Source organism: Salmo trutta, chromosome 3 (genome assembly GCF_901001165.1).
Source record: "Salmo trutta chromosome 3, fSalTru1.1, whole genome shotgun sequence".
Lineage (NCBI taxonomy): Eukaryota > Metazoa > Chordata > Actinopteri > Salmoniformes > Salmonidae > Salmo > Salmo trutta.
In genome coordinates, this window is record NC_042959.1 from 65,191,053 (window position 1) to 65,209,606 (window position 18,554).

Consider the following 18,554-nt stretch of genomic DNA (forward strand, 5'->3'; position numbering starts at 1 on the left):
CTAATCTTCCTGGGGTCAAACACCAATTAATAAGACATTGCAAATAATTACAAATTAAAAAGACAATAAAGACAATTAAAATACCTGACAGGAAACACAATTAACATTCAGTTGCTTTCTATTTCCTGTCCAGTCATATGGTCTATTTCAGTGGTTACCAAACTTTTTATAGTCCCATACCCCTTCAAACATTCAACCTCCAGCTGCGTACCCCCTTTAGCACCAGGGTCAGCACACTCTCAAATGTTGTTTTTTGCCACGCGATTCCACTGGCTGTTGACGCAAGCGTCCCACCTAGCCCAAGGAACTTAATGAGCCTCTTCCCCTGAATTCTGTGAAACCCAATGTCAAACGTGATGTACAGTTAAGTGCATCTTTGTGCTTCAGAGACGGATGTGTATTCACTTTGCTAATGAATGTAAAACATATCCAAACTCATGCGAGAGGGAAAGAAAGTAAGAGAAAGAGAGAGAGTGCACGTTCGTGCCTGTGGATATTCAACGAGGAAATTCCAGAAACATCACTCTCCTTAAAGGGCAACAACCCCACTTTTCAACCTCATTTTCATTATCTCCAGAACAATACCAGTGTCTACATATGTGAAAACGGCACATTTCTTCATTTTGTAGAAAAATATATTGAAATTAACAATACAGAAAGTTGATTGCTGGATGTGGGGTACTGTACCTCGTCAGCAACATAACCATTGTTTATTTCATTTAATACAACTTACAGGGAAGACATTGGAAGAAATTGGAAGTGAAACATTATCCTCAATTCCCTATCTTGTTATTGTTGGTTAAATAATCAAATAGCCATAGGGAAATGATTGCTCTACTAAACCATGGGATGCATGCTAATGCTTTCCCCAATTTGTGGTATAGTAGGCCTCCAGTTACAAGAGTATGTCTGAGAACTAAAAAGAGACTATCTTTAATGACACATGGTGTACATAGCTGTATTTTTTGTGTATATCAAAATATTCACGATCCATCAAGATCTGATGATTTATTATGATATTAACAATAAAATATAATTTCTTAAATATTAATTTAATTTAAATTCTAAAACAGATGAGCACCCAATGTATTGATAATAGCTAAGGGGTTAACTGACATTTTTGTTTGTCTAGGGATCTGTAAGGTCTAATAAGGGATACGGTATTAGAAAGAAAGTTTGATTGGCACATAGACACAAAGAAGGTTGTGGGGGCTTCACTGGCCATGTCTGAACAGACCTGGTCACCCTGACTGACCCCAACTGGTCCAGATGATTGACTGTGGGGCGTGTTCAGCTCCGGACGTCTGAGTAGATGGTGAATGCAGCATCAGGGGCAGGCTTATGGGCAGGTTTTTCCACCTGGGTGTACTGGGATTGGTGGGCCTGGTAGGTGGGTTAGGTCAGCTGACTGGGCCTGTTGTTGACTCGGACCTGAGAGTACTCTGTGGAGGAAGTACCCAGGTTCCCCAGCTGAACTGACCCACCATCCCTCTTCTGGAATTGCGTGATGTCTGCATAGTTCAGCTCCTAGTAGGAGAGAGGAGAGACATGTCCTAGATAAGTCCTGACCATGACCTGACCAGGAAAAACTCAGGTCCCTACTTATATTGTCTGTCATCTAGAGCTATAAGCACCAGAGCAATGGATAATTACAAAACACTGAGTTAGTTCATTCAACTTGTTTTGGTTATTTCTCGTACAACTTCATGAGGGCAGGGAGCTTGTTATAATCCGTAAAACTGTGTGGTCATTAGTAGCCTTGCATGCCAGGAGTGAAGATGTGTCACACAGCTAGTGAACTATTTACCAGACTAGACCTTTATGAGAAGGTTGGCGTGTTTCTATTGTTATCTCGAAAGAGGTCAGTGGTGTTGATTACAAAGATATGAGGAACTATCTTTCATATTTCTTTCGGTTGAGTTTCAGGGAGATATTAAATTGCAGCCAAATGGAAACATTAGGGCTCGTGGCACTTGACATAAATACATTTGTCTGAACGGAGTAGCCAAGGAAACAGTTGCATTTATTTTAAAAACTTCTCAATAAAATGTGTGTAAGCTTAATAGAATATTCTCTTCCTGGAGCAAAGTCCCTCAGCCTTACAGTAAACAGACCACGCCTACTGCCCCTGCCTGGAAGTGTACTCATTACTGTAATGACATGAGGTTATACACCTGGTCAAAGGCCAGACTTTTGCTTAGCAGAGGTGCCAGGAGATATAGCCTACCTAGAGCTTGGCTCTGGTGCTATGTTAACTATTATAAACATATAGTTATTACAGCTATTATATTGACCCATCTTTATCTACACTGTGACGAGGCTATCTGTGATTATTATCATTACATTATTCTCTTCAGTCTTACAGAACACTGATATTTACTATTGTGATCAGGATCTCTGATAGCCAGAAAAGCTATGATACAATACATGTAGCTCAGTATCCAGCTCTTTTTACTCAAAAGTAATAAAAGCAGGCCAGTTGCTTATCTGTGCACCAGTATGATGTCAATACTGTAAACAAGGGAAGTATTATACATTGGTATTACATATTAGCTTACATCCATATCAGATAAACAAATGTACTATGCAAGCTATAAAAACAGAAACACTTGACAGTTAAATGCATAGTACCTGGTTTCCTCCTGGTCCCCCTCTGCTAGCAGGACTTTTACCTGCTGAGATGACACACAAACAGCAGTTAGAGATGGGACTGTAGTTTACAGTATATAGGCTTCCCAATCATGAAGCACTGATCAACTTTGAGTGTCTATACTCAAACCTTAATTGAAAGCATTGCCTTAGATTACAGGCATGATGCTTAACATTAGTAGATTATCGTTAGTTCATATTTTGTGTGTCTGTGTAGAAAATTATAGTAAGTGGGAGCAGAGAGATTGTTTGCCCGCATAGACAGAGGAAATTAGGTATTTAGAGAGCTGTGAACAACTGGGCACAGAAGTCAATTCAACGTAATTTTATTGAAATGACGTGGAAACAACGTTGATTTAACCAGTGTGTGCCCAGTGGGTAGAGATATGGAGATCAACTGACTATTAGAGAGTGTTAGCAGACAGAGCAGAAGTACATGTAGACCAGAAGGTCATTAGGTGGGCATATACATTATTTACTAAATCAATGGATGCATGTGAGACACAGAGCTCATACTTACTGTTGTCAACACTCCTTCCACTGGAGGATTCTTTCTTGAAGAAACTAATATACATATTTAGAAGCAGTCAGTATCTTTGATTATTGTTATTTGCAGAGACACATGTAGGCCAGGCAAGTGCACAACGTTGAACCACCAACAAATTCTGTGGAATTATATTTGTTCATAACAACCATTGACAACCAGCCCTGCCTGCCAAATACAGGGAGGGTCAATCTGTTATCAGATTATAAAATCCTTTTACTGTAAACCATATTCAATATACCCCCCCTTCACGCAGTGGAGCAATACTTTGGTTGTTATCTGTCTATAATGACCTATACGAAATGGTAAAATGCCCCTCTAAACAAATGGTGACAACATAGGAATTCATAATTTACTACAAAACTTTAGAAATCTTTCTCCATGGCCTCTAACCTTATAAGTTCCATTAGTTAAAGTCTGTTAGTTTCAGCTATGGGTCAGAGGTCAGGGAGATATGCCACAAAGCTAATATTTTCCCCCTTTCTTCCTGTTTATACTGCATACAGCTGTGGTTTCCCTCTGTGGGTTGTGACTAGTAAACCATTAACCACATACAGTAGTACATTGCAGTGGTATTTAGAACTGATTCTCCTACAGATACTACTGGGCCTGTGTTGTTTTTCAATGTGTATGTATACTACTGTTATAGTCTGTTTCTAAAATGATCATTACTATCCACCTAGATTTGGCCCTTAGGTTAGCTACCGAATGATTTATGCCATTGATATACTGATTTACAGGTGGGTGAAACTGCAGAGAATTGAGCAACAAACAAATGAGACTTCATTGGTTTACTGTACTGTACCTTAAAGAACTGCTAACTATTTGGTTGTCTGACAAAACAGCATTGAGCTAGTAAAGCTTTTTAGAGGCTAACCCAATACATTTTACCCAAATACACCATACAGAGCAAGGATAAAAGCCAAAAGCTAAGAATACAGTAAGTGATATACTTTAGTGAAATGGATTCCACTGTAAAACATTTTCATTCAAAAACTTGATAAAGAATATGTTCTGTAATATCATTTTTTATATATCCCTAAATAAAATAATCTACTTTCAAAATGTCTCATCTCAGAATGAAAAAATGATCTTAAAACAAAGTATACATTGTCTCACCCCTTTTTCTTCATGAAGTAGACTGCCACACCAACTGCCACTCCCACAACCAGCAATACTCCAATCACAATCCCAGCAATGGCACCAGCAGACAGACCTGGAGTTAGAGAGCCTTCCGCTGCAGAGACCAGGGAGAGAACCATACACAGATGAGACAAAGTCTACACAATGAACAAGCAGTACTGCACATTACAGTGCGTCTGGGTGACAATTACAACATAGTAAATACTGTCAAACTGTTAAATATTTCCATAGAATTACTCTGTAAAATCTTACATATCCACCATTTACATTGTGACTGTCAGATTTTAATGCAAAAAGCTGTTAAAACACAGCAATTGTAACCCCAGGCTTATAGCAGAGTAGGCCTACTTACACTTTACAATGAGAATGTGTTTAGCATCAGCGGTGCTGACAGGGTTGCTGACTCTACACAGGTATTCTCCACTGTCTGTTCTCTTCACAGGGTCTATGGACAGCACTCTCTTATCCTCAGAGATGATTAGGTTGCCACCAGTAGACAGAAGCTGACCATCCTTCATCCACTCTCTGGTGATGATGGAGCCAGCAGCATCACAGGTTAAGTTGACAGAATTCCCCTCGATGATTGGAGGGTTTGGGGAAGTTGTAATGATAGCACCAGATATTGGTTCTGTGAAGGATAATGGTTATATGAATCAGATATGTTGGTTTGATAATACAAATTGTAGTCTAGATTATAATGTAGATGATATATTATCTTGTCAAACAGTAACAGTTTCCTGAAGACACGATGAGCACATGTGAAATGAACAATGACATGCAACATGGTAAAAGTGTGTGTATGATAAAGAAAGTAGGCCTGCACGTGGTATATGAAAAAATGTAAATGACTAAGGCTAAAAGTGTAATGCGGAAGAGCTGTCAGAGCTATACCAAGATCTCCCCCATTCTGCCCATACAGCGCCTATAGAAGATCTACACCCCCCTGTACTTTTTTCACATTTTGATGCCTTAACATTAAGTCTAAAAAGGGATTAAATTCACTTTTTTCCTACAGATCTACACAACCTCATACACATTTTCAAAGTGAAAGAAAGTTATAGAACATTTTATAGAAATTATTATTTTTTTAACTGAAATATCATAATTGGATAAGACTCCACCCCCCTGAGTTAAAACTTGGTGGAAGCACCTTTGGCAGACATTACAGCGGTGAATCATTTTCATTAAGATTCTACCAGCGAGACAATTACACAAATGTTAATACAAAAGACACACTAGAATGGCTTTCCAAGAGGTGTTGAGTGGTCCTGAGTGGTCTAGTCTTAGTCCTGACTTAATCCAGTGCTTAACTTGAGCCGGATCCTACCGGAGCAAGATCTAGCACCTCTCAGATTTTACGTTGTTTGGTACGGCACCTATTTGATCGGATACGGTAACTCTTGTGGCATGATTTATTAATTGTTTCACTTTTCGCACTGTAAACAATAATAAAAGCGATGATCAGTAAATCAAGTTACCTCTTCGTTATTTCTCCCGCCCCCCAGAAAGGCCATCATGTAAAAGTGAGGTCATCCTTCTGTGTAATCATCCTATCCTGCCACACTGATTCCAAACCTGCTCTATTATTTGTACATAGAGGTTATTGAGAGGGCCGGAGGGGTAAGTAACTGATCTTGACACAGGTCTTGGTAGTGGTGGTCAGCTAGTGAAGAGGTCCCTACGTAATCACATCACGTAGTCTTGGCTAGTTGTCTCCCTACTGAATTTGAAACGTGGGAAAGCCAAATAAAAAATTGATGAGATAAGGTAATAGAGTTTGATGACGTTTTCAAGACAAAAATTCAGAGAATGCTGGTGAATCGAACTATCAGTGCCAGAGGAGAGGAGTGAGGGACAAACTGTTCCTGATTGCAATGCCTTAGCTAGCAACGCTGTTAATCCCACCAGTTCAGCATCACCACTGGCACCTCCACTAGCTAGTAGGGTTACTGTCAGACTCAGCAGGAGAGGGAGACGGGGAGCTGAGTCATCGACCGACGAAGTGCTCAGAGCAGATGCAATTTGCAGTTCAAGAATAAGCAAATGTATAACCCCTGGCTTGTCATGTAGAATTCAAAACGGGGCTGTACAACATGAAGCTTGGGTCTAGAAATGACTGGAGGGATTAAACTAGCCAGATGAAGTGTGGGTGGAATGTACAGTAACATCCTCTGTGTCTGACAAAAAAACAAAACAAAGAGGCCTCAGAAAAAAAGGCTTTTGAACATGCCAATTTGTGGCAGCAAGCATTTAGACAAGGCTAAAGAGGACACCCAGGTTATAGTTAACACTCAATATGGAAAAATAGACACTACATCCAGAGTGTTTCGAACAGCCTTAGGAGGTTAAACGTCACCGCCACAGGCCTGCTCATGGCTTTGAGCAAGAAATTGAATCTCAGGAGTTAAATGGACTTGACATGGGGAGAGTCATTGTGTGAGCTTTTGAAAACTAAGGTAGGAAAATTGTTTTCCTTTAGAAACTTATTTTGTATTGTGAAGTTACTCTGAATATGTGCTTCATATTATCACATAAGCAGGAGGCCTATATATTATCATATGTGTGTTCTGCTGTAACCTACATTGATTTATTTTATTTGAAGTTATATTCCGATATTGTGATATTTGTTCTACTGCTATGTTGATGTCTTGAAAATGATATGAAATTCGGGTCTTGTAAGCCCCACAGCTGTGTATGTGTGCATATGCATATGGCGGGTGTTCTGCAGTGACTTCTAAAATAGTTGCTATACACTGATGTCTAGAAAATGTGCCTATAAAAAATGTGGACTTGTGTAAGCCCCTCAGCTACACTCAAGGATGTGGGCATACTGCAGTGACATCTAAAATGCTTTAAATGAATCATCCACTCGGAGAGTGCTGCCCATTTCACAACCACAGATAGTAAGCTACTTGGCTGTTTTCTCTGTCTGCTGTGCTGCTACGTTTTCTGTCACTTTTTTTCTCAATGTGTTCCAGTACCTAAAACCCCCCTGGATAACACCCCACATCTCGCGGCCCCAAATTTGTTCTGGGACCTCCCGATTTACAAATGAAGCTCTGCTTAACTCTGCTTCAAAATCAGAGACAAGGTTTGAATATTGGTGTCCATCTAGGATTTTTTGGGGGAGGCAGGTAGCCTAGTGGTTAGAGCATTGGGCTAGTAACCAAAAGGTTGCTGGATTGAACTGACAAGGTAAAAATCTGTTGTTCTGCCACTGAACAAGGCAGTTAACCCATTGTTCCCCGGTAGGCCGTCATTGAAAATAAGAATTTGTTCTTAGCTGACTTGCCTAGTTAAATAAAAATAAAATAAAATGATTCCCAACCAAATTTAACATCTAGAGGACCCCTTCCCGTTCTGATCCCGCTAACGGGATTTATTGACAAGATACCATGGCGGGAAAGTCAAAACTGCAAGAATCTAATAATTTCAATTTCTCAAACAATCAACTATTTTTCACCATTTGAAAGATAAACATCTCCTAAATCCAACCACATTGTCCGATTTCAAAGAGGCTTTACGGCGAAAGCATAAAGTTAGGTTATGTTAGGAGAGTACATTGAAAATAGCTGTGTGTAATGTTTTGTCAATTCAAAGACAGGCGTCACCAAAAGCAGAAAACCAGCTAAAATTATGCACTAACCTTTGACAATCTTCATCAGATGACACTCCTAGGACATTATGTTATACAAGACATGCATTTTTTGTTCCATCAAGTTCATATTTATATCCAAAAACAGTATTTTACAGTGGCAGTGAAATTCAGATTTTTTTTTCCCTCAAATGCTTCCGGTGAATCAGCGTTACAATTTACAAAATTACTATTCGAAAACATTGGTAAATTATAATATTGTCATTCAAAGAATAATAGATTAACATCTCGTAAATGCTACCGCATTGCCAGATTTCAAAATAACTTTACTGGTAAATCACACTTTGCAATAAACGGGGTGCTATGCTAAGAACAATAGGCTAGGATATACAGGTTAGCACCATCTAATATCAATAATACTATTGTAAAAAAATCCCTTACCTTTGATTATCTTCATCAGAAGGCACTTCCAGGGATCCCAGGTCCACAACAAATGTCGTTTCGACAAAGTTCATAATTTATGTCCAAATAACTCCAAGTTAATCCATGTTGTTAGCGCGTTCAGTAGGCTCCTCAAAATGTAGGGCGGGGGAGGGAAAGTCACGACGAAAAGTTTAAAAAAAAATCTATTTACGTTCGTTCAAACATGTCAAACGTTGTTTTGCATCAATCTTTAGGGCCATTTTTAACGTGAAACATCAGTAATATTTCAACCTGACCTCTCCTGTGTCTTGAAAAACGTTTTGAAAAATGTCTCAACTCACATGAACGCGCAGGTGCGCACAATAATGAAGTGATGACATCCCAGGGACGTCAACTTCTCTTCCTTCTCATTTGGTCTCTGTTCATCATAGACGCTTCAAACAACTTTATAAAGGTCGTTGACATCTAGTGGAAGCCGTAGGAAGTGCGAAATGAATCCTTTGTCACTGTGTGATCTATTAGCAATGACTCAAAAATAGTACAGCAACAAAATGTTCATTTCCTGCTTGTATTTTTCTCAGGTTTTTGCCTGCCATATGAGTTTTGTTATACTTACAGACACCATTCAAACAGTTTTAGAAAATTCAGAGTGTTTTCTATCCAAATGTGTTAATAATATGCATATCCTAGCTTCTGAGTTGGTGTAGGAGGCAGTTAAAAATGCGCACATATTTTTTTTTTATTCTCAATACTGCCCCCTAGCCCCAACAGGGTGTGAGCCATTTTTATAAAAATTGGAGATATATGTTGCCCTAGGAGTTATGCAAAGTTGGTAGAATCTTAATGATTCACAGCTGTAATGGCTGCCAAAGGTTCTTCTACCAAGTATTAACTCTGGCCAGTTGAGACTTTTGCAATTATTAAATTTTAGTCATTTAGCAGACGCTCTTATCCAGAGTGACTTAAAGTAGAGAGTGAATACATACTCTTACTGGTCCCCCATGGGAATCAAACCCACAACCCTAGTGTTGCAAGTGCCATGCTCTACCAACTGAGCCACATGAGACCAAGATTATGATGTTTCATTTTTTTTTTTTCTTAATTTGTATAATTTTCTATAACTTTCTTTTCACTTTGAAAATGTGGAGCAGGTTGTATAGATCTGTAGGATTTATCTTTATGTAATCCTTTTTAGTTGTAATTTTAAGGAAGCAAAATGTGAAAAAAGTTCAAGGGGGTGTAAACTTTCTATAGACACTATATGTTCATCCTTCTCAGTATATGGACACTATTCAGGCCATTGAATAGTAACAAAGTGTTGGGTGGTTTGCTTTTTCCTCATTGCATGACAGAGCATTTACCAGCTACAATATACAATGCTCCTATGGAAAATGTCCACAACCACAGCATAACCCATATTCAGTACAGTTTCAGCTAATAATCCAATGCCATCTGCTTTGTCTCGTGTACCACTCAGAGCTCTCTTCCCATTTGTTGAACACACTGTCTCTGTTGGAAGGGACTTCTCTGCTACATCTTTTTTTATTTAACTTGGCAAGTCAATTTAGACAAATTCTTATTTTCAATGACGGCCTAGGAACAGTGGGTTAACTGCCTTGTTCAGGGGCAGAACAACAGATTTTTACCTTGTCAGCTCAGGGATTCATCCTTGCAACTTTTTGGTTACTAGTCCAACACTCTAACCACCAGGCTACCTGCTACATACAGAAGAAGGCATCCCGTCCAAAAGCTTTTACTCAAACACCTTGGATAGGACTTGAGCACAAACCTCAACTTGACAACCAGCACTGCATGGAATAACCCATAACAGTATTCAGTACAGTATCAGCTAATAATCCAATGCCATCTGCTTGTAGTCTTGTGTGCCACTTTTAAGTCTTTCTTTTCATGTGTTGAAAGGGACGATCTTCTCTGTTACACACAAGAAGGCTACCCATCCAAATGTTTGTACAAAATGGAAGGAAAAATGTGTACTTAAGGACCTTAAAAAGGACTTGAGCACAAACAGTTCAACCATGACACCCTCAGAACCAGTTACTCTCTCTCCTCCCATGATTATCTCCATTTCCTCTCTGCCACTTACCCAGCACAGTGATGTCAGAGGGCTCAGATGTCTGGTACCTCAGGGTTCTGGTATTATGGGCCCAGCAGCTGTAGCTACCGCTCTGATTGATCTGAATGTTCCCCAACCGGAGTTCTGGTCCCTTATTGGACAGCAGTGTTCCATTCAGAGACCACTGAAACTGGGCAGGAGGACTGGACTCAGCTGAGCAGGACAAATTGAGGTTTGATCCTGTTTCATAATGTACATCTGATGGGATCACCTTCATTGCTGCATTTTCTGGACCATCTGCAAAGAATGATCCATGTTGAAAATCAGCATTAATGAAGGTAATTCAATCAAAAGTTATGTACAGTAGTGCTCTAGAGCAGTGGTCGCCAACTGGCATGCCTAGTCGATCACCAAATATTTCTGTAACAAAGCCAACGAACGATAAAGGCTTGCGTTCCTTTTTTAAAATCGTTTTGAGCTGTTTCCGGTAGGTGCACTTGATTCAAAAGTCCTGCGCACGGGGTAGAAAAGTGTTCCAATGAAACAAACTCTGCCTACCTGGCGACCGGCAAATCTGTGATTAAATCGAGTGCACCTACTGCGCTGCCCAATCGGACCGCTCAAATCACTGTGTCTACAGAGCTTCCATGACCCTGGCCATAGCCAAGTTTAATAGGCTACTAGCCTACGTAAGATTGAATAACTTTTAAAACCATGACCACAGAGAGACTGTTAACGAATACAGCAAAGAGCTGTAGTTTATATTCAGCAAATGTCAGTGTTTTTATTCAACGCTAATACAAAATCCGCTTCTCCATACTTCCGCTCGGGCTGCAGCTTCAATGAATGAGTAGCCAAGTATCGATAGCCTTGCGTTTTATTATTATTAGCAGCTCGTCGTGTTGATTTTAATATTAATTAAGGAATATTTAACTTTCTCTGGTCATAGGAACAACATGAACTTGTGCATGAGGCAGATGCGGTGCGACTCATGGTTCGCCATCAGGTGGAAGACGGTGTCCCCTCTCTCTGGTCAGTCTCACCAGAGGAAAGGAAAGAGAGAGCAGGGACCTTGAGAGGTGGTTGGGAAAAATTGTTTTGAACGGTCATCCAACTCAGAAAGACCATCAGATGCAGTTACATTAAAGGCCAGTAAAAAAAAGCTAATTATTTCAATTCATGCTCCACAGTGCCTCGCCAAGTGCTAAACCAACTGATCTATTTTGTTATCAAAGTTCGAGTTTTGAATAATATGGTCGGATTAACAATATTGGCAGGCCAATCATATAGCCAATACGCTGTGATAATGTATTAGGCCTACTGCCCAAACCTCATTCCTACAAAACTGTTAGTGTGAGGTTAATGTAAAAAAAAATCGGAGCAGTAGATCTCAGTGTCACGATTCCCACCGACGGTGGCGCCCCCTCCTGCTCGGGTGGCGCTCGGCGGTCGTCGTCACCGGCCTATTAGCTACCACTGATTCCCTTTTTGGTTTTCCCTTTTTGGTTTTGTGCACCTGTGTTTAGTTTGGTTAATTAGCGGGGCTATTTATGTTAGCTGGTCCGCTTCCGTGTTGTGCGGGATTATTTCTATTGTGACGGTTCATGTTCGTGTCGGCGCTATTTTACGCCGTGTGTACTTTTTGACCCAGAAAGTGATCTTGACTCAGAAAAGGTTGGTGACCATTGCTCTAGAGTATAGAGACCATGTTGAAATAACCCACCCAACAAATGTCAACCCAAAATGCATCTCTTGTTTAGGTATCCCATCACCAGCAATCAGACACCCACAAGATACAGTAGGTGGGCCTGATTAGGTAGCCACAGAAAGATTTGCTTTGCCAAAGCATGATACATTTGTGTCATATTCAATACCAGAATATAGTGATTTATTAATGTGACAGTATCTTGTTATGTCTTAACAGATTAAGTTTACAGTAGCAGACAGACACTGCAGGAAGCACTATGAAGATGACCATATGTGAAAGGTATTATGAAAGGTACATTTATTTTACATGAATGACTTTGTCCATATGCAGTGAACTAAGAAGAGTTAGACATGCATGTTAGAGACTCACAGCTGATAGTGAGGGTTAGATTCTGGCGGTTGATGTCACTGCTGACGGGGTTGGACACATTACAGCTGAACGGTCCTTTGTCATACCGGGTCACACTGACTATGGTGAGGGTGCTGTTCCCATCACCAAACTGAACTCCATCACTGACTGTGACCACAAAGCTTCCATTCAGCCAGTGATAAGATAAGGGGGGGGAGCCAGAGGAGGAGCAGGACAGACTGACAGAGCTGTTGAACTCCACTAAGTCTGTGTTGGTGGGAGTTATCACCACACTGGAGACTGACTCTGTGGGTTAAAAATACAATAACAACTTTCTCTTTCCTTGGTAGACTATTTCATCCAAAGCCATATAATATTCAGGGCCTGGCTTCAGTATCAAACATTTTCATCAACACAGCAGAATGGAGCACCTAAAAATACCTGTAAGTGTTATTCAGAAGAGCTCAACATTGGTAATAATAACAAATAGATTTGGAATTACATCACAAGCTGACCATATTCATTCTGAGAGGTACTGAATGTGTCTCCACAAAATGTAGACAATGCATTTAACACACCTTTACTTCGTTAATGATGTTGAGAAAAATGTACATGTTGTGCACTAGGCAGATAACAGATTTGGCCTTGTTCAACACCATCATACACTAGTAATATACAATGTATAAATATAACATAATTGGGAATGGGAAGAGATGGACAGAAGTAATGGTTCACACTGAATGAAATCATTGGATTGGAGAAACACCTACTCATGCAAAAGTAATGACAAACAGTAGCTTAAATCAGCTTACAGAACATAACTTGAAAATCAACTAGTTGTGTCTGAGATTTGGCCAGAGTCTTACCCTTTGACTTTTTACATCCTACACACAATAGCACATAATGACAACACATTTTTGCTAATTTATAAAAAATTACAAAAGTTAAATAGCACCTTTACTTAAGTATTCAGACCCTTTACTCAGTACTTTGATTAAGCACCTTTGGCAGTGATTAGAGCCTTGACTCTTCTTCGGTATGACGCTACAAGCTTGGCTTGCGGGGAGTTTCTCCCATTCTTTTCTGCAGATCCTTTCAAGCTCTGTTAGGTTGGATGGGGAGCATTGCTGCACAGCTTTTTTCAGGTCTCGACAATGATGTTTCAACTGGGTTCAAGTCTGGTCTCTGGCTGGGCCACTCAAGGACATTCAGAGACTTGTCCCGAAGCCACTCCTGCATTGTCTTGGCTGTGTGCATAGGGTCGTTGACCCGTTGGAAGGTGAAACATCGCCCGAGTCTGAGGTCCTGAGTGCTCTTGAGCAGGTTTTCATCAAGGATCTCTCTGTGCTTTGCTCCATTCGTCTTTGCCTTGATCCTGACTAGTCTTCCAGTCCCTGCTGCTGAAAAAAATCCCCACATCATGCTGCTACCACCATGCTTCACCGTAGGGATGGTGCCAGGTTTCCTCCAGACGTGACGCTTGGATTTCAGGCCAAAGAGTTCAATAGCGGTTTCATCAGACCAGAGGCCCTTCTCCCCCGATTGTTCAGTTTGGCCAGGCGGCCAGCTCTAGGAAGAGTCTTGGTGGTTCCAAACTTTTTCCATTTACGTATGATGGAGGCCACTGTGTTCTTGGGGACCTTCAATGCTGCAGAAATGTTTTGGTACCATTCCCCAGATCTGTGCCTCGACACAATCCTGTCTCGGAGCTCTACGGACAATTCCTTTGACCTCATGGCTTGGTTTTTGCTGTGACAGGCACCGTCAACTGTGGGACCTTATATAGGCAGGTGTGTGCCTTTCCAAATCATGTCCAATCATTTGAATTTACCACAGGTGGACTCCGATCATGTTTTAGAAACATCTCAAGGATAATAAATGGAAACAAGATGCACCTGAGCTCAATATTGAGGCTCATAGCAAAGGGTCTGAATACTTATGTAAATAAGGTATTTCAGTTTTATTTTTAATACATGTGCAACGTTTTCAAAAAATCAGTTTTCACTTTGTCATTATGGGGTAGTTTGTGTAGATTGATGAGGATTTGTTTTTTGTAATCCATTTTAGAATAAGGCTGTTACGTAACAAAATGTGGAAAAGTCAAGGGATCTGAATACTTCCCGAAGGCACTGTATTTCAAAACCGTTTACTATATGCTGTGTCAACATTATGGTATAGTACTACGGTATATATAAAGTGCCTTCGGAGCGTATTCACACTCCTTGATAGATAGATAGACAGATAGACATAGAAAATAGTAAAAAAACAAAGAAAAAACGTTGAATGAGTAGGTGTGTCCAAATCTTCACGGGTACTGTGTATGTATGTGTGTATATATATATACATCTTTGAAATATTGTTGCAGTCCAGCCTTACAATTAAGTATTTGGACTGATGAATTGAAACCTAAAGCTAGAACATTGAGGGGAAACTATTGACTGATAAAGGTAGAATACATAACATCTTACCATACACTTCCAGTTTGGTGTTTTCATCCACTGATACTGCTTCAGGTGTTAAAATGGTCACTGTGTATTGTCCACTGTCAGTCAGAACAAGATTCATGAGCTCCAGGGATCCTGACGATCTGTCCAGATTGATCCTGTCTCTGTATCCAACTGCAGGATTTAAACTATCAGAACTGCTGATATAGTTTAATATAATAGTTGTACCATTAAAGTTCCATTGTAATGTTGTAAATGGCTGGGATGATACTCTGTTAAATGTCACACTCCCTCCTATTGCCCCAACCAGGGACCTGTCTGGTAACACACCTGCTCCATAACAAAACCCTGGGGAGGCAAGAACAGGTTTGAGTTACAATGTGTGAGTTACATTCAAATATTTTAATTGAGAACCATAAAGAACATGAAAAGCATAACTCTCATTAAATGGGCTGAACTGGGCAATTTTTCTGCTCACCAAGTTACATTCTAAACAGGCTGATCGGGCTTAATATTCCATTCCACAAAATAGGCCACAGAGCCAACAATGACAACGCACATTTATAATTTCACAGGGAAGAAAGTCATTAAAATGACTTCCTCTTACCTATAACAGCCAGTAAATAAAGATAACAAATATGGGGAGAATCCATTCGAAGCATCCATCTGTAGGACATCCTGCATGTGCAGCAGCAGCCTGTGTGTGAGTAGAATTTAGTTAAATTTGAACACACCCAGTTATAGAGTTCGAAGTCCTCTCACCTTCGAAATGGTAAAACCATTAACTGATATTACCTATTAGATTCACAGAAAACTTGATGAAATATTGCAAGGTAGTTATTTGTTTTGGTCAAATAGAATCAGAAATTGCCTGATGATGGACAAAGAAGCCTCACAAAACAATTTTCTTTGAAAAAATGTAGGTAACATTTTACATTTTACTCTGTAAACTGGTCATCTCTGTATAGCTGTCGCAAGACCCACTGGTTGATGCTTATTTATAAAACCCACTTAGGCCTCACTCCCCCCTATCTGACATACCTTCTGCCGCCCTCAATCCTCAAGCCTAAAAAATGTATCCCAGGCCCTGTCCCCGCAGGAGGCCTTTTGCCTTCTGGTAGGCCGTCATTGTAAATGAAAATGTGTTCTTAACTGACTTGCCTAGTTAAATAAAGGTTAAATAAAAATAAATAAACATTACAGTAAGGATCTTTAAAACGGTGTAACAAGTATTGTAGTTACTCATTATTACAATGAGTTACAATTTACAGCAGTAAACGTAACCCTAACCATAACCTATAAGCCTAACCATAACCCTAATAGGCTACAATGTAAATACAATATATAATTATAGGAACAATTACACCATGATAAGGGCACTCTAATGTAAAATGTATTTATGTAACCATTGCCCCTAAAATATAGAGTATACAAACATCAAATGTTTTATAGTAGGCGATTGTACAGAATGCCACCTTTTATTTGAGAGTGTTTTCATACATATCTGTTTTACCGTTTAGAATTGAAAGCACTTTATGTATCTAGTCCCCCATTTGAATGTGTTAGTATTTGGACAAGTTCACTTATAGTTTATTTAATTTAGTCAAAAGTTTTGTGTTAAATGACTTGCTTAATTAAATAAAGGTTAAATAAATAAAAAATGTATGACCAGGGTTTGTTTTCATTTGGCCTATTTAGCATAGCTCTGTTCTGCCCTGCCTTGCCCTCTTGTGGAGCTCAAAAGTTACTGTTTCTTACTGTTATAACTGAAATTTGTGATTTTGTCCATGCAATATACTATTTTTATAGTGGTGTTTATTATGTTACTTCTTTGTAATATTTAGTATTGCTATATCCTTACATTGAATTCTAATTAATAATTCCTCTTTATTCTGTACTTTCAGAAACCACAAACAGTATTTGCCAGTATCATAACTGGAACTGGAGCTGGACATCTTTGGAGCTGAAGATTGAGGCCAGTTTTTGTATGCTAGCGTACACTCCTTAACAGTTTTACTGGATGAAAACACAGCAAGAAAACACATAGGCCAATATGTAATAGTCGTCTATTTTATTGCAGTATTGGTGGTGGTTGGTTGAACAACAACAACAAAAACCAAAACTTGTTTTACTAGAGTAAAAAACACGGAATATGCATAACCCATATTTAATATTCATACAGTGACTGAACAACAACTGCATTTCCACCCCCACCTCTAATGGAATAGTATCATGGCAGGTCACCTGTCAAGTCACCTGTCAGGTCAGTCAGTCACTAATTGCTGCAGATGTGCTCAATAGTGTTTGAGCATATGATACTCCTCAAAGCATGGTGAAACACAGAGGTGTATCACAAGCTAAACACAAGTATTTTTGTCAACTTCCTCTACTTACCTGGTGCCAGACAGGCAGACTTTGCAGTGCCTCCGTGTGTGACTACCATGAGCAGCAGTTTGAGGGACTTTGCAGGGAAAACGCCATGCAGTGATGTGTAGGGAATTGTCCGCAGCAGGACGACCCCCAGTGGATGGGCGCCGAGAGGGTGTGGTGCTCCTCCAGCAGCTCTCTCATGAGGTTCTCTCTGTACATTTGGTAGGTAAATTACTTTACCTATGAGGGAGTGGGGAGGATGAGGGAAGGGAGAGGATGATGAGGCAGAGGGTAGGTGGGTGAGACATTGTCACTATAATTGCATAATGTATTTGTATGTGAACTGTACATCCAATTACAAAAATACCTTGTTCTGTAATCATCTCACCTGTTAGTTGGTGGTGAACAATGCTGCCGTTGTGGACAGCAGTGTCGATCAGATGGAAAAATATCTTCTTATATATCACTTGGTCGTTTTCCGAGTGCATTCCACAAAGCTGCTTATCATGTCCGCCTTATCCACTGCCCCCATTTTGAGGTTATAGTCAAGCACACAGTCTGGTTTGATTTTTCTCTCTCCCGTCGGATGGTCCACCTTCCCTGTGGCCGACATAGTTGCTGTATGGACAGTGGAGAGGACATGGATGTCTCGTTTGTCATGCCACTTTACTGCCAGCTGTTGACCGTTCTCCTTGAACTCCACCTTCCCTCTCTGCATCTTCCTGCATCCGAATGCCGGCATCCCCTTCCTGTTCGACCTGACTGTGTCACAGGCCCCTGTTGGAGAGCAGATGCTGGAAGAGTGTGGAACTGCTGTACCAATTGTCTACATACAAAGTGTGTCCCTTGTAGAGGTCGACCGATTAATCGGAATGGCCGATTAATTAGGGGCGATTTCAAGTTTTCATAACAATCGGAAATCGGTATTTTTGGACACCGATTTGGTCGATTTTTTTATATAAAAAAAATGTAGACCTTTATTTAACTAGGCAAGTCAGTTAAGAACACATTCTTATTTTCAATGATTGCCTAGGAATGGTGGGTTAACTGCCTTGTTCAGGGGCAGAAGGACAGATTTTTACCTTGTCAGCTCAGGGATTTAATCTTGCAACCTTACGGGTAAATAGTCCAACGCTCTAACCACCTGCTTTACATTGCACTCCACGAGGAGCCTGCCTGTTATGCGAATGCAGTAAGAAGCCAAGGTAAGTTGCTAGCTAGCATTAAACTTATCTTATAAAAAACAATCAATCAAT

General features: G+C 40.0%; 1 protein-coding gene across 2 annotated transcripts; it reads right to left on the reverse strand.

The window, feature by feature from the left end:
* Positions 1-203: 203 nt before the first annotated feature.
* Positions 204-15,700, reverse strand: LOC115184106 (carcinoembryonic antigen-related cell adhesion molecule 1-like). 2 transcript variants are annotated; one of them, XM_029745106.1, is made up of 9 exons: positions 15,536-15,700; positions 14,953-15,276; positions 12,506-12,790; positions 10,459-10,725; positions 4,689-4,964; positions 4,313-4,430; positions 3,170-3,213; positions 2,632-2,672; positions 204-1,527 (listed from the first exon to the last, which is right to left on the reverse strand). In XM_029745106.1, the coding sequence occupies exons 1-9, from the start codon at positions 15,603-15,605 to the stop codon at positions 1,396-1,398; spliced, it is 1,557 nt and encodes a 518-aa protein (XP_029600966.1). In that variant the 5' UTR covers positions 15,606-15,700; the 3' UTR covers positions 204-1,395. The 2 variants fall into 2 exon arrangements, with proteins under 2 accessions (XP_029600966.1, XP_029600961.1); XM_029745101.1 differs by having other exon boundaries at positions 2,632-2,675; positions 15,536-15,698.
* Between the last annotated feature and the right edge of the window lie 2,854 nt (positions 15,701-18,554).

What these genes read in the sequence shown, in the direction of transcription:
- LOC115184106 (XM_029745101.1), bottom strand. Translation starts at nt 15,605, where the DNA reads ATGTCCTACAGATGGATGCTTCGAATGGATTCTCCCCATATTTGTTAT. An exon ending in CTCTGACATCACTGTGCTGG is followed by an intron (nt 4,965 to 10,458) that starts GTAAGTGGCAGA and finishes TATCCTTCACAG; the next exon opens with AACCAATATCTGGTGCTATC. An exon ending in TACTTCATGAAGAAAAAGGG is followed by an intron (nt 3,214 to 4,312) that starts GTGAGACAATGT and finishes TATGTATATTAG; the next exon opens with TTTCTTCAAGAAAGAATCCT.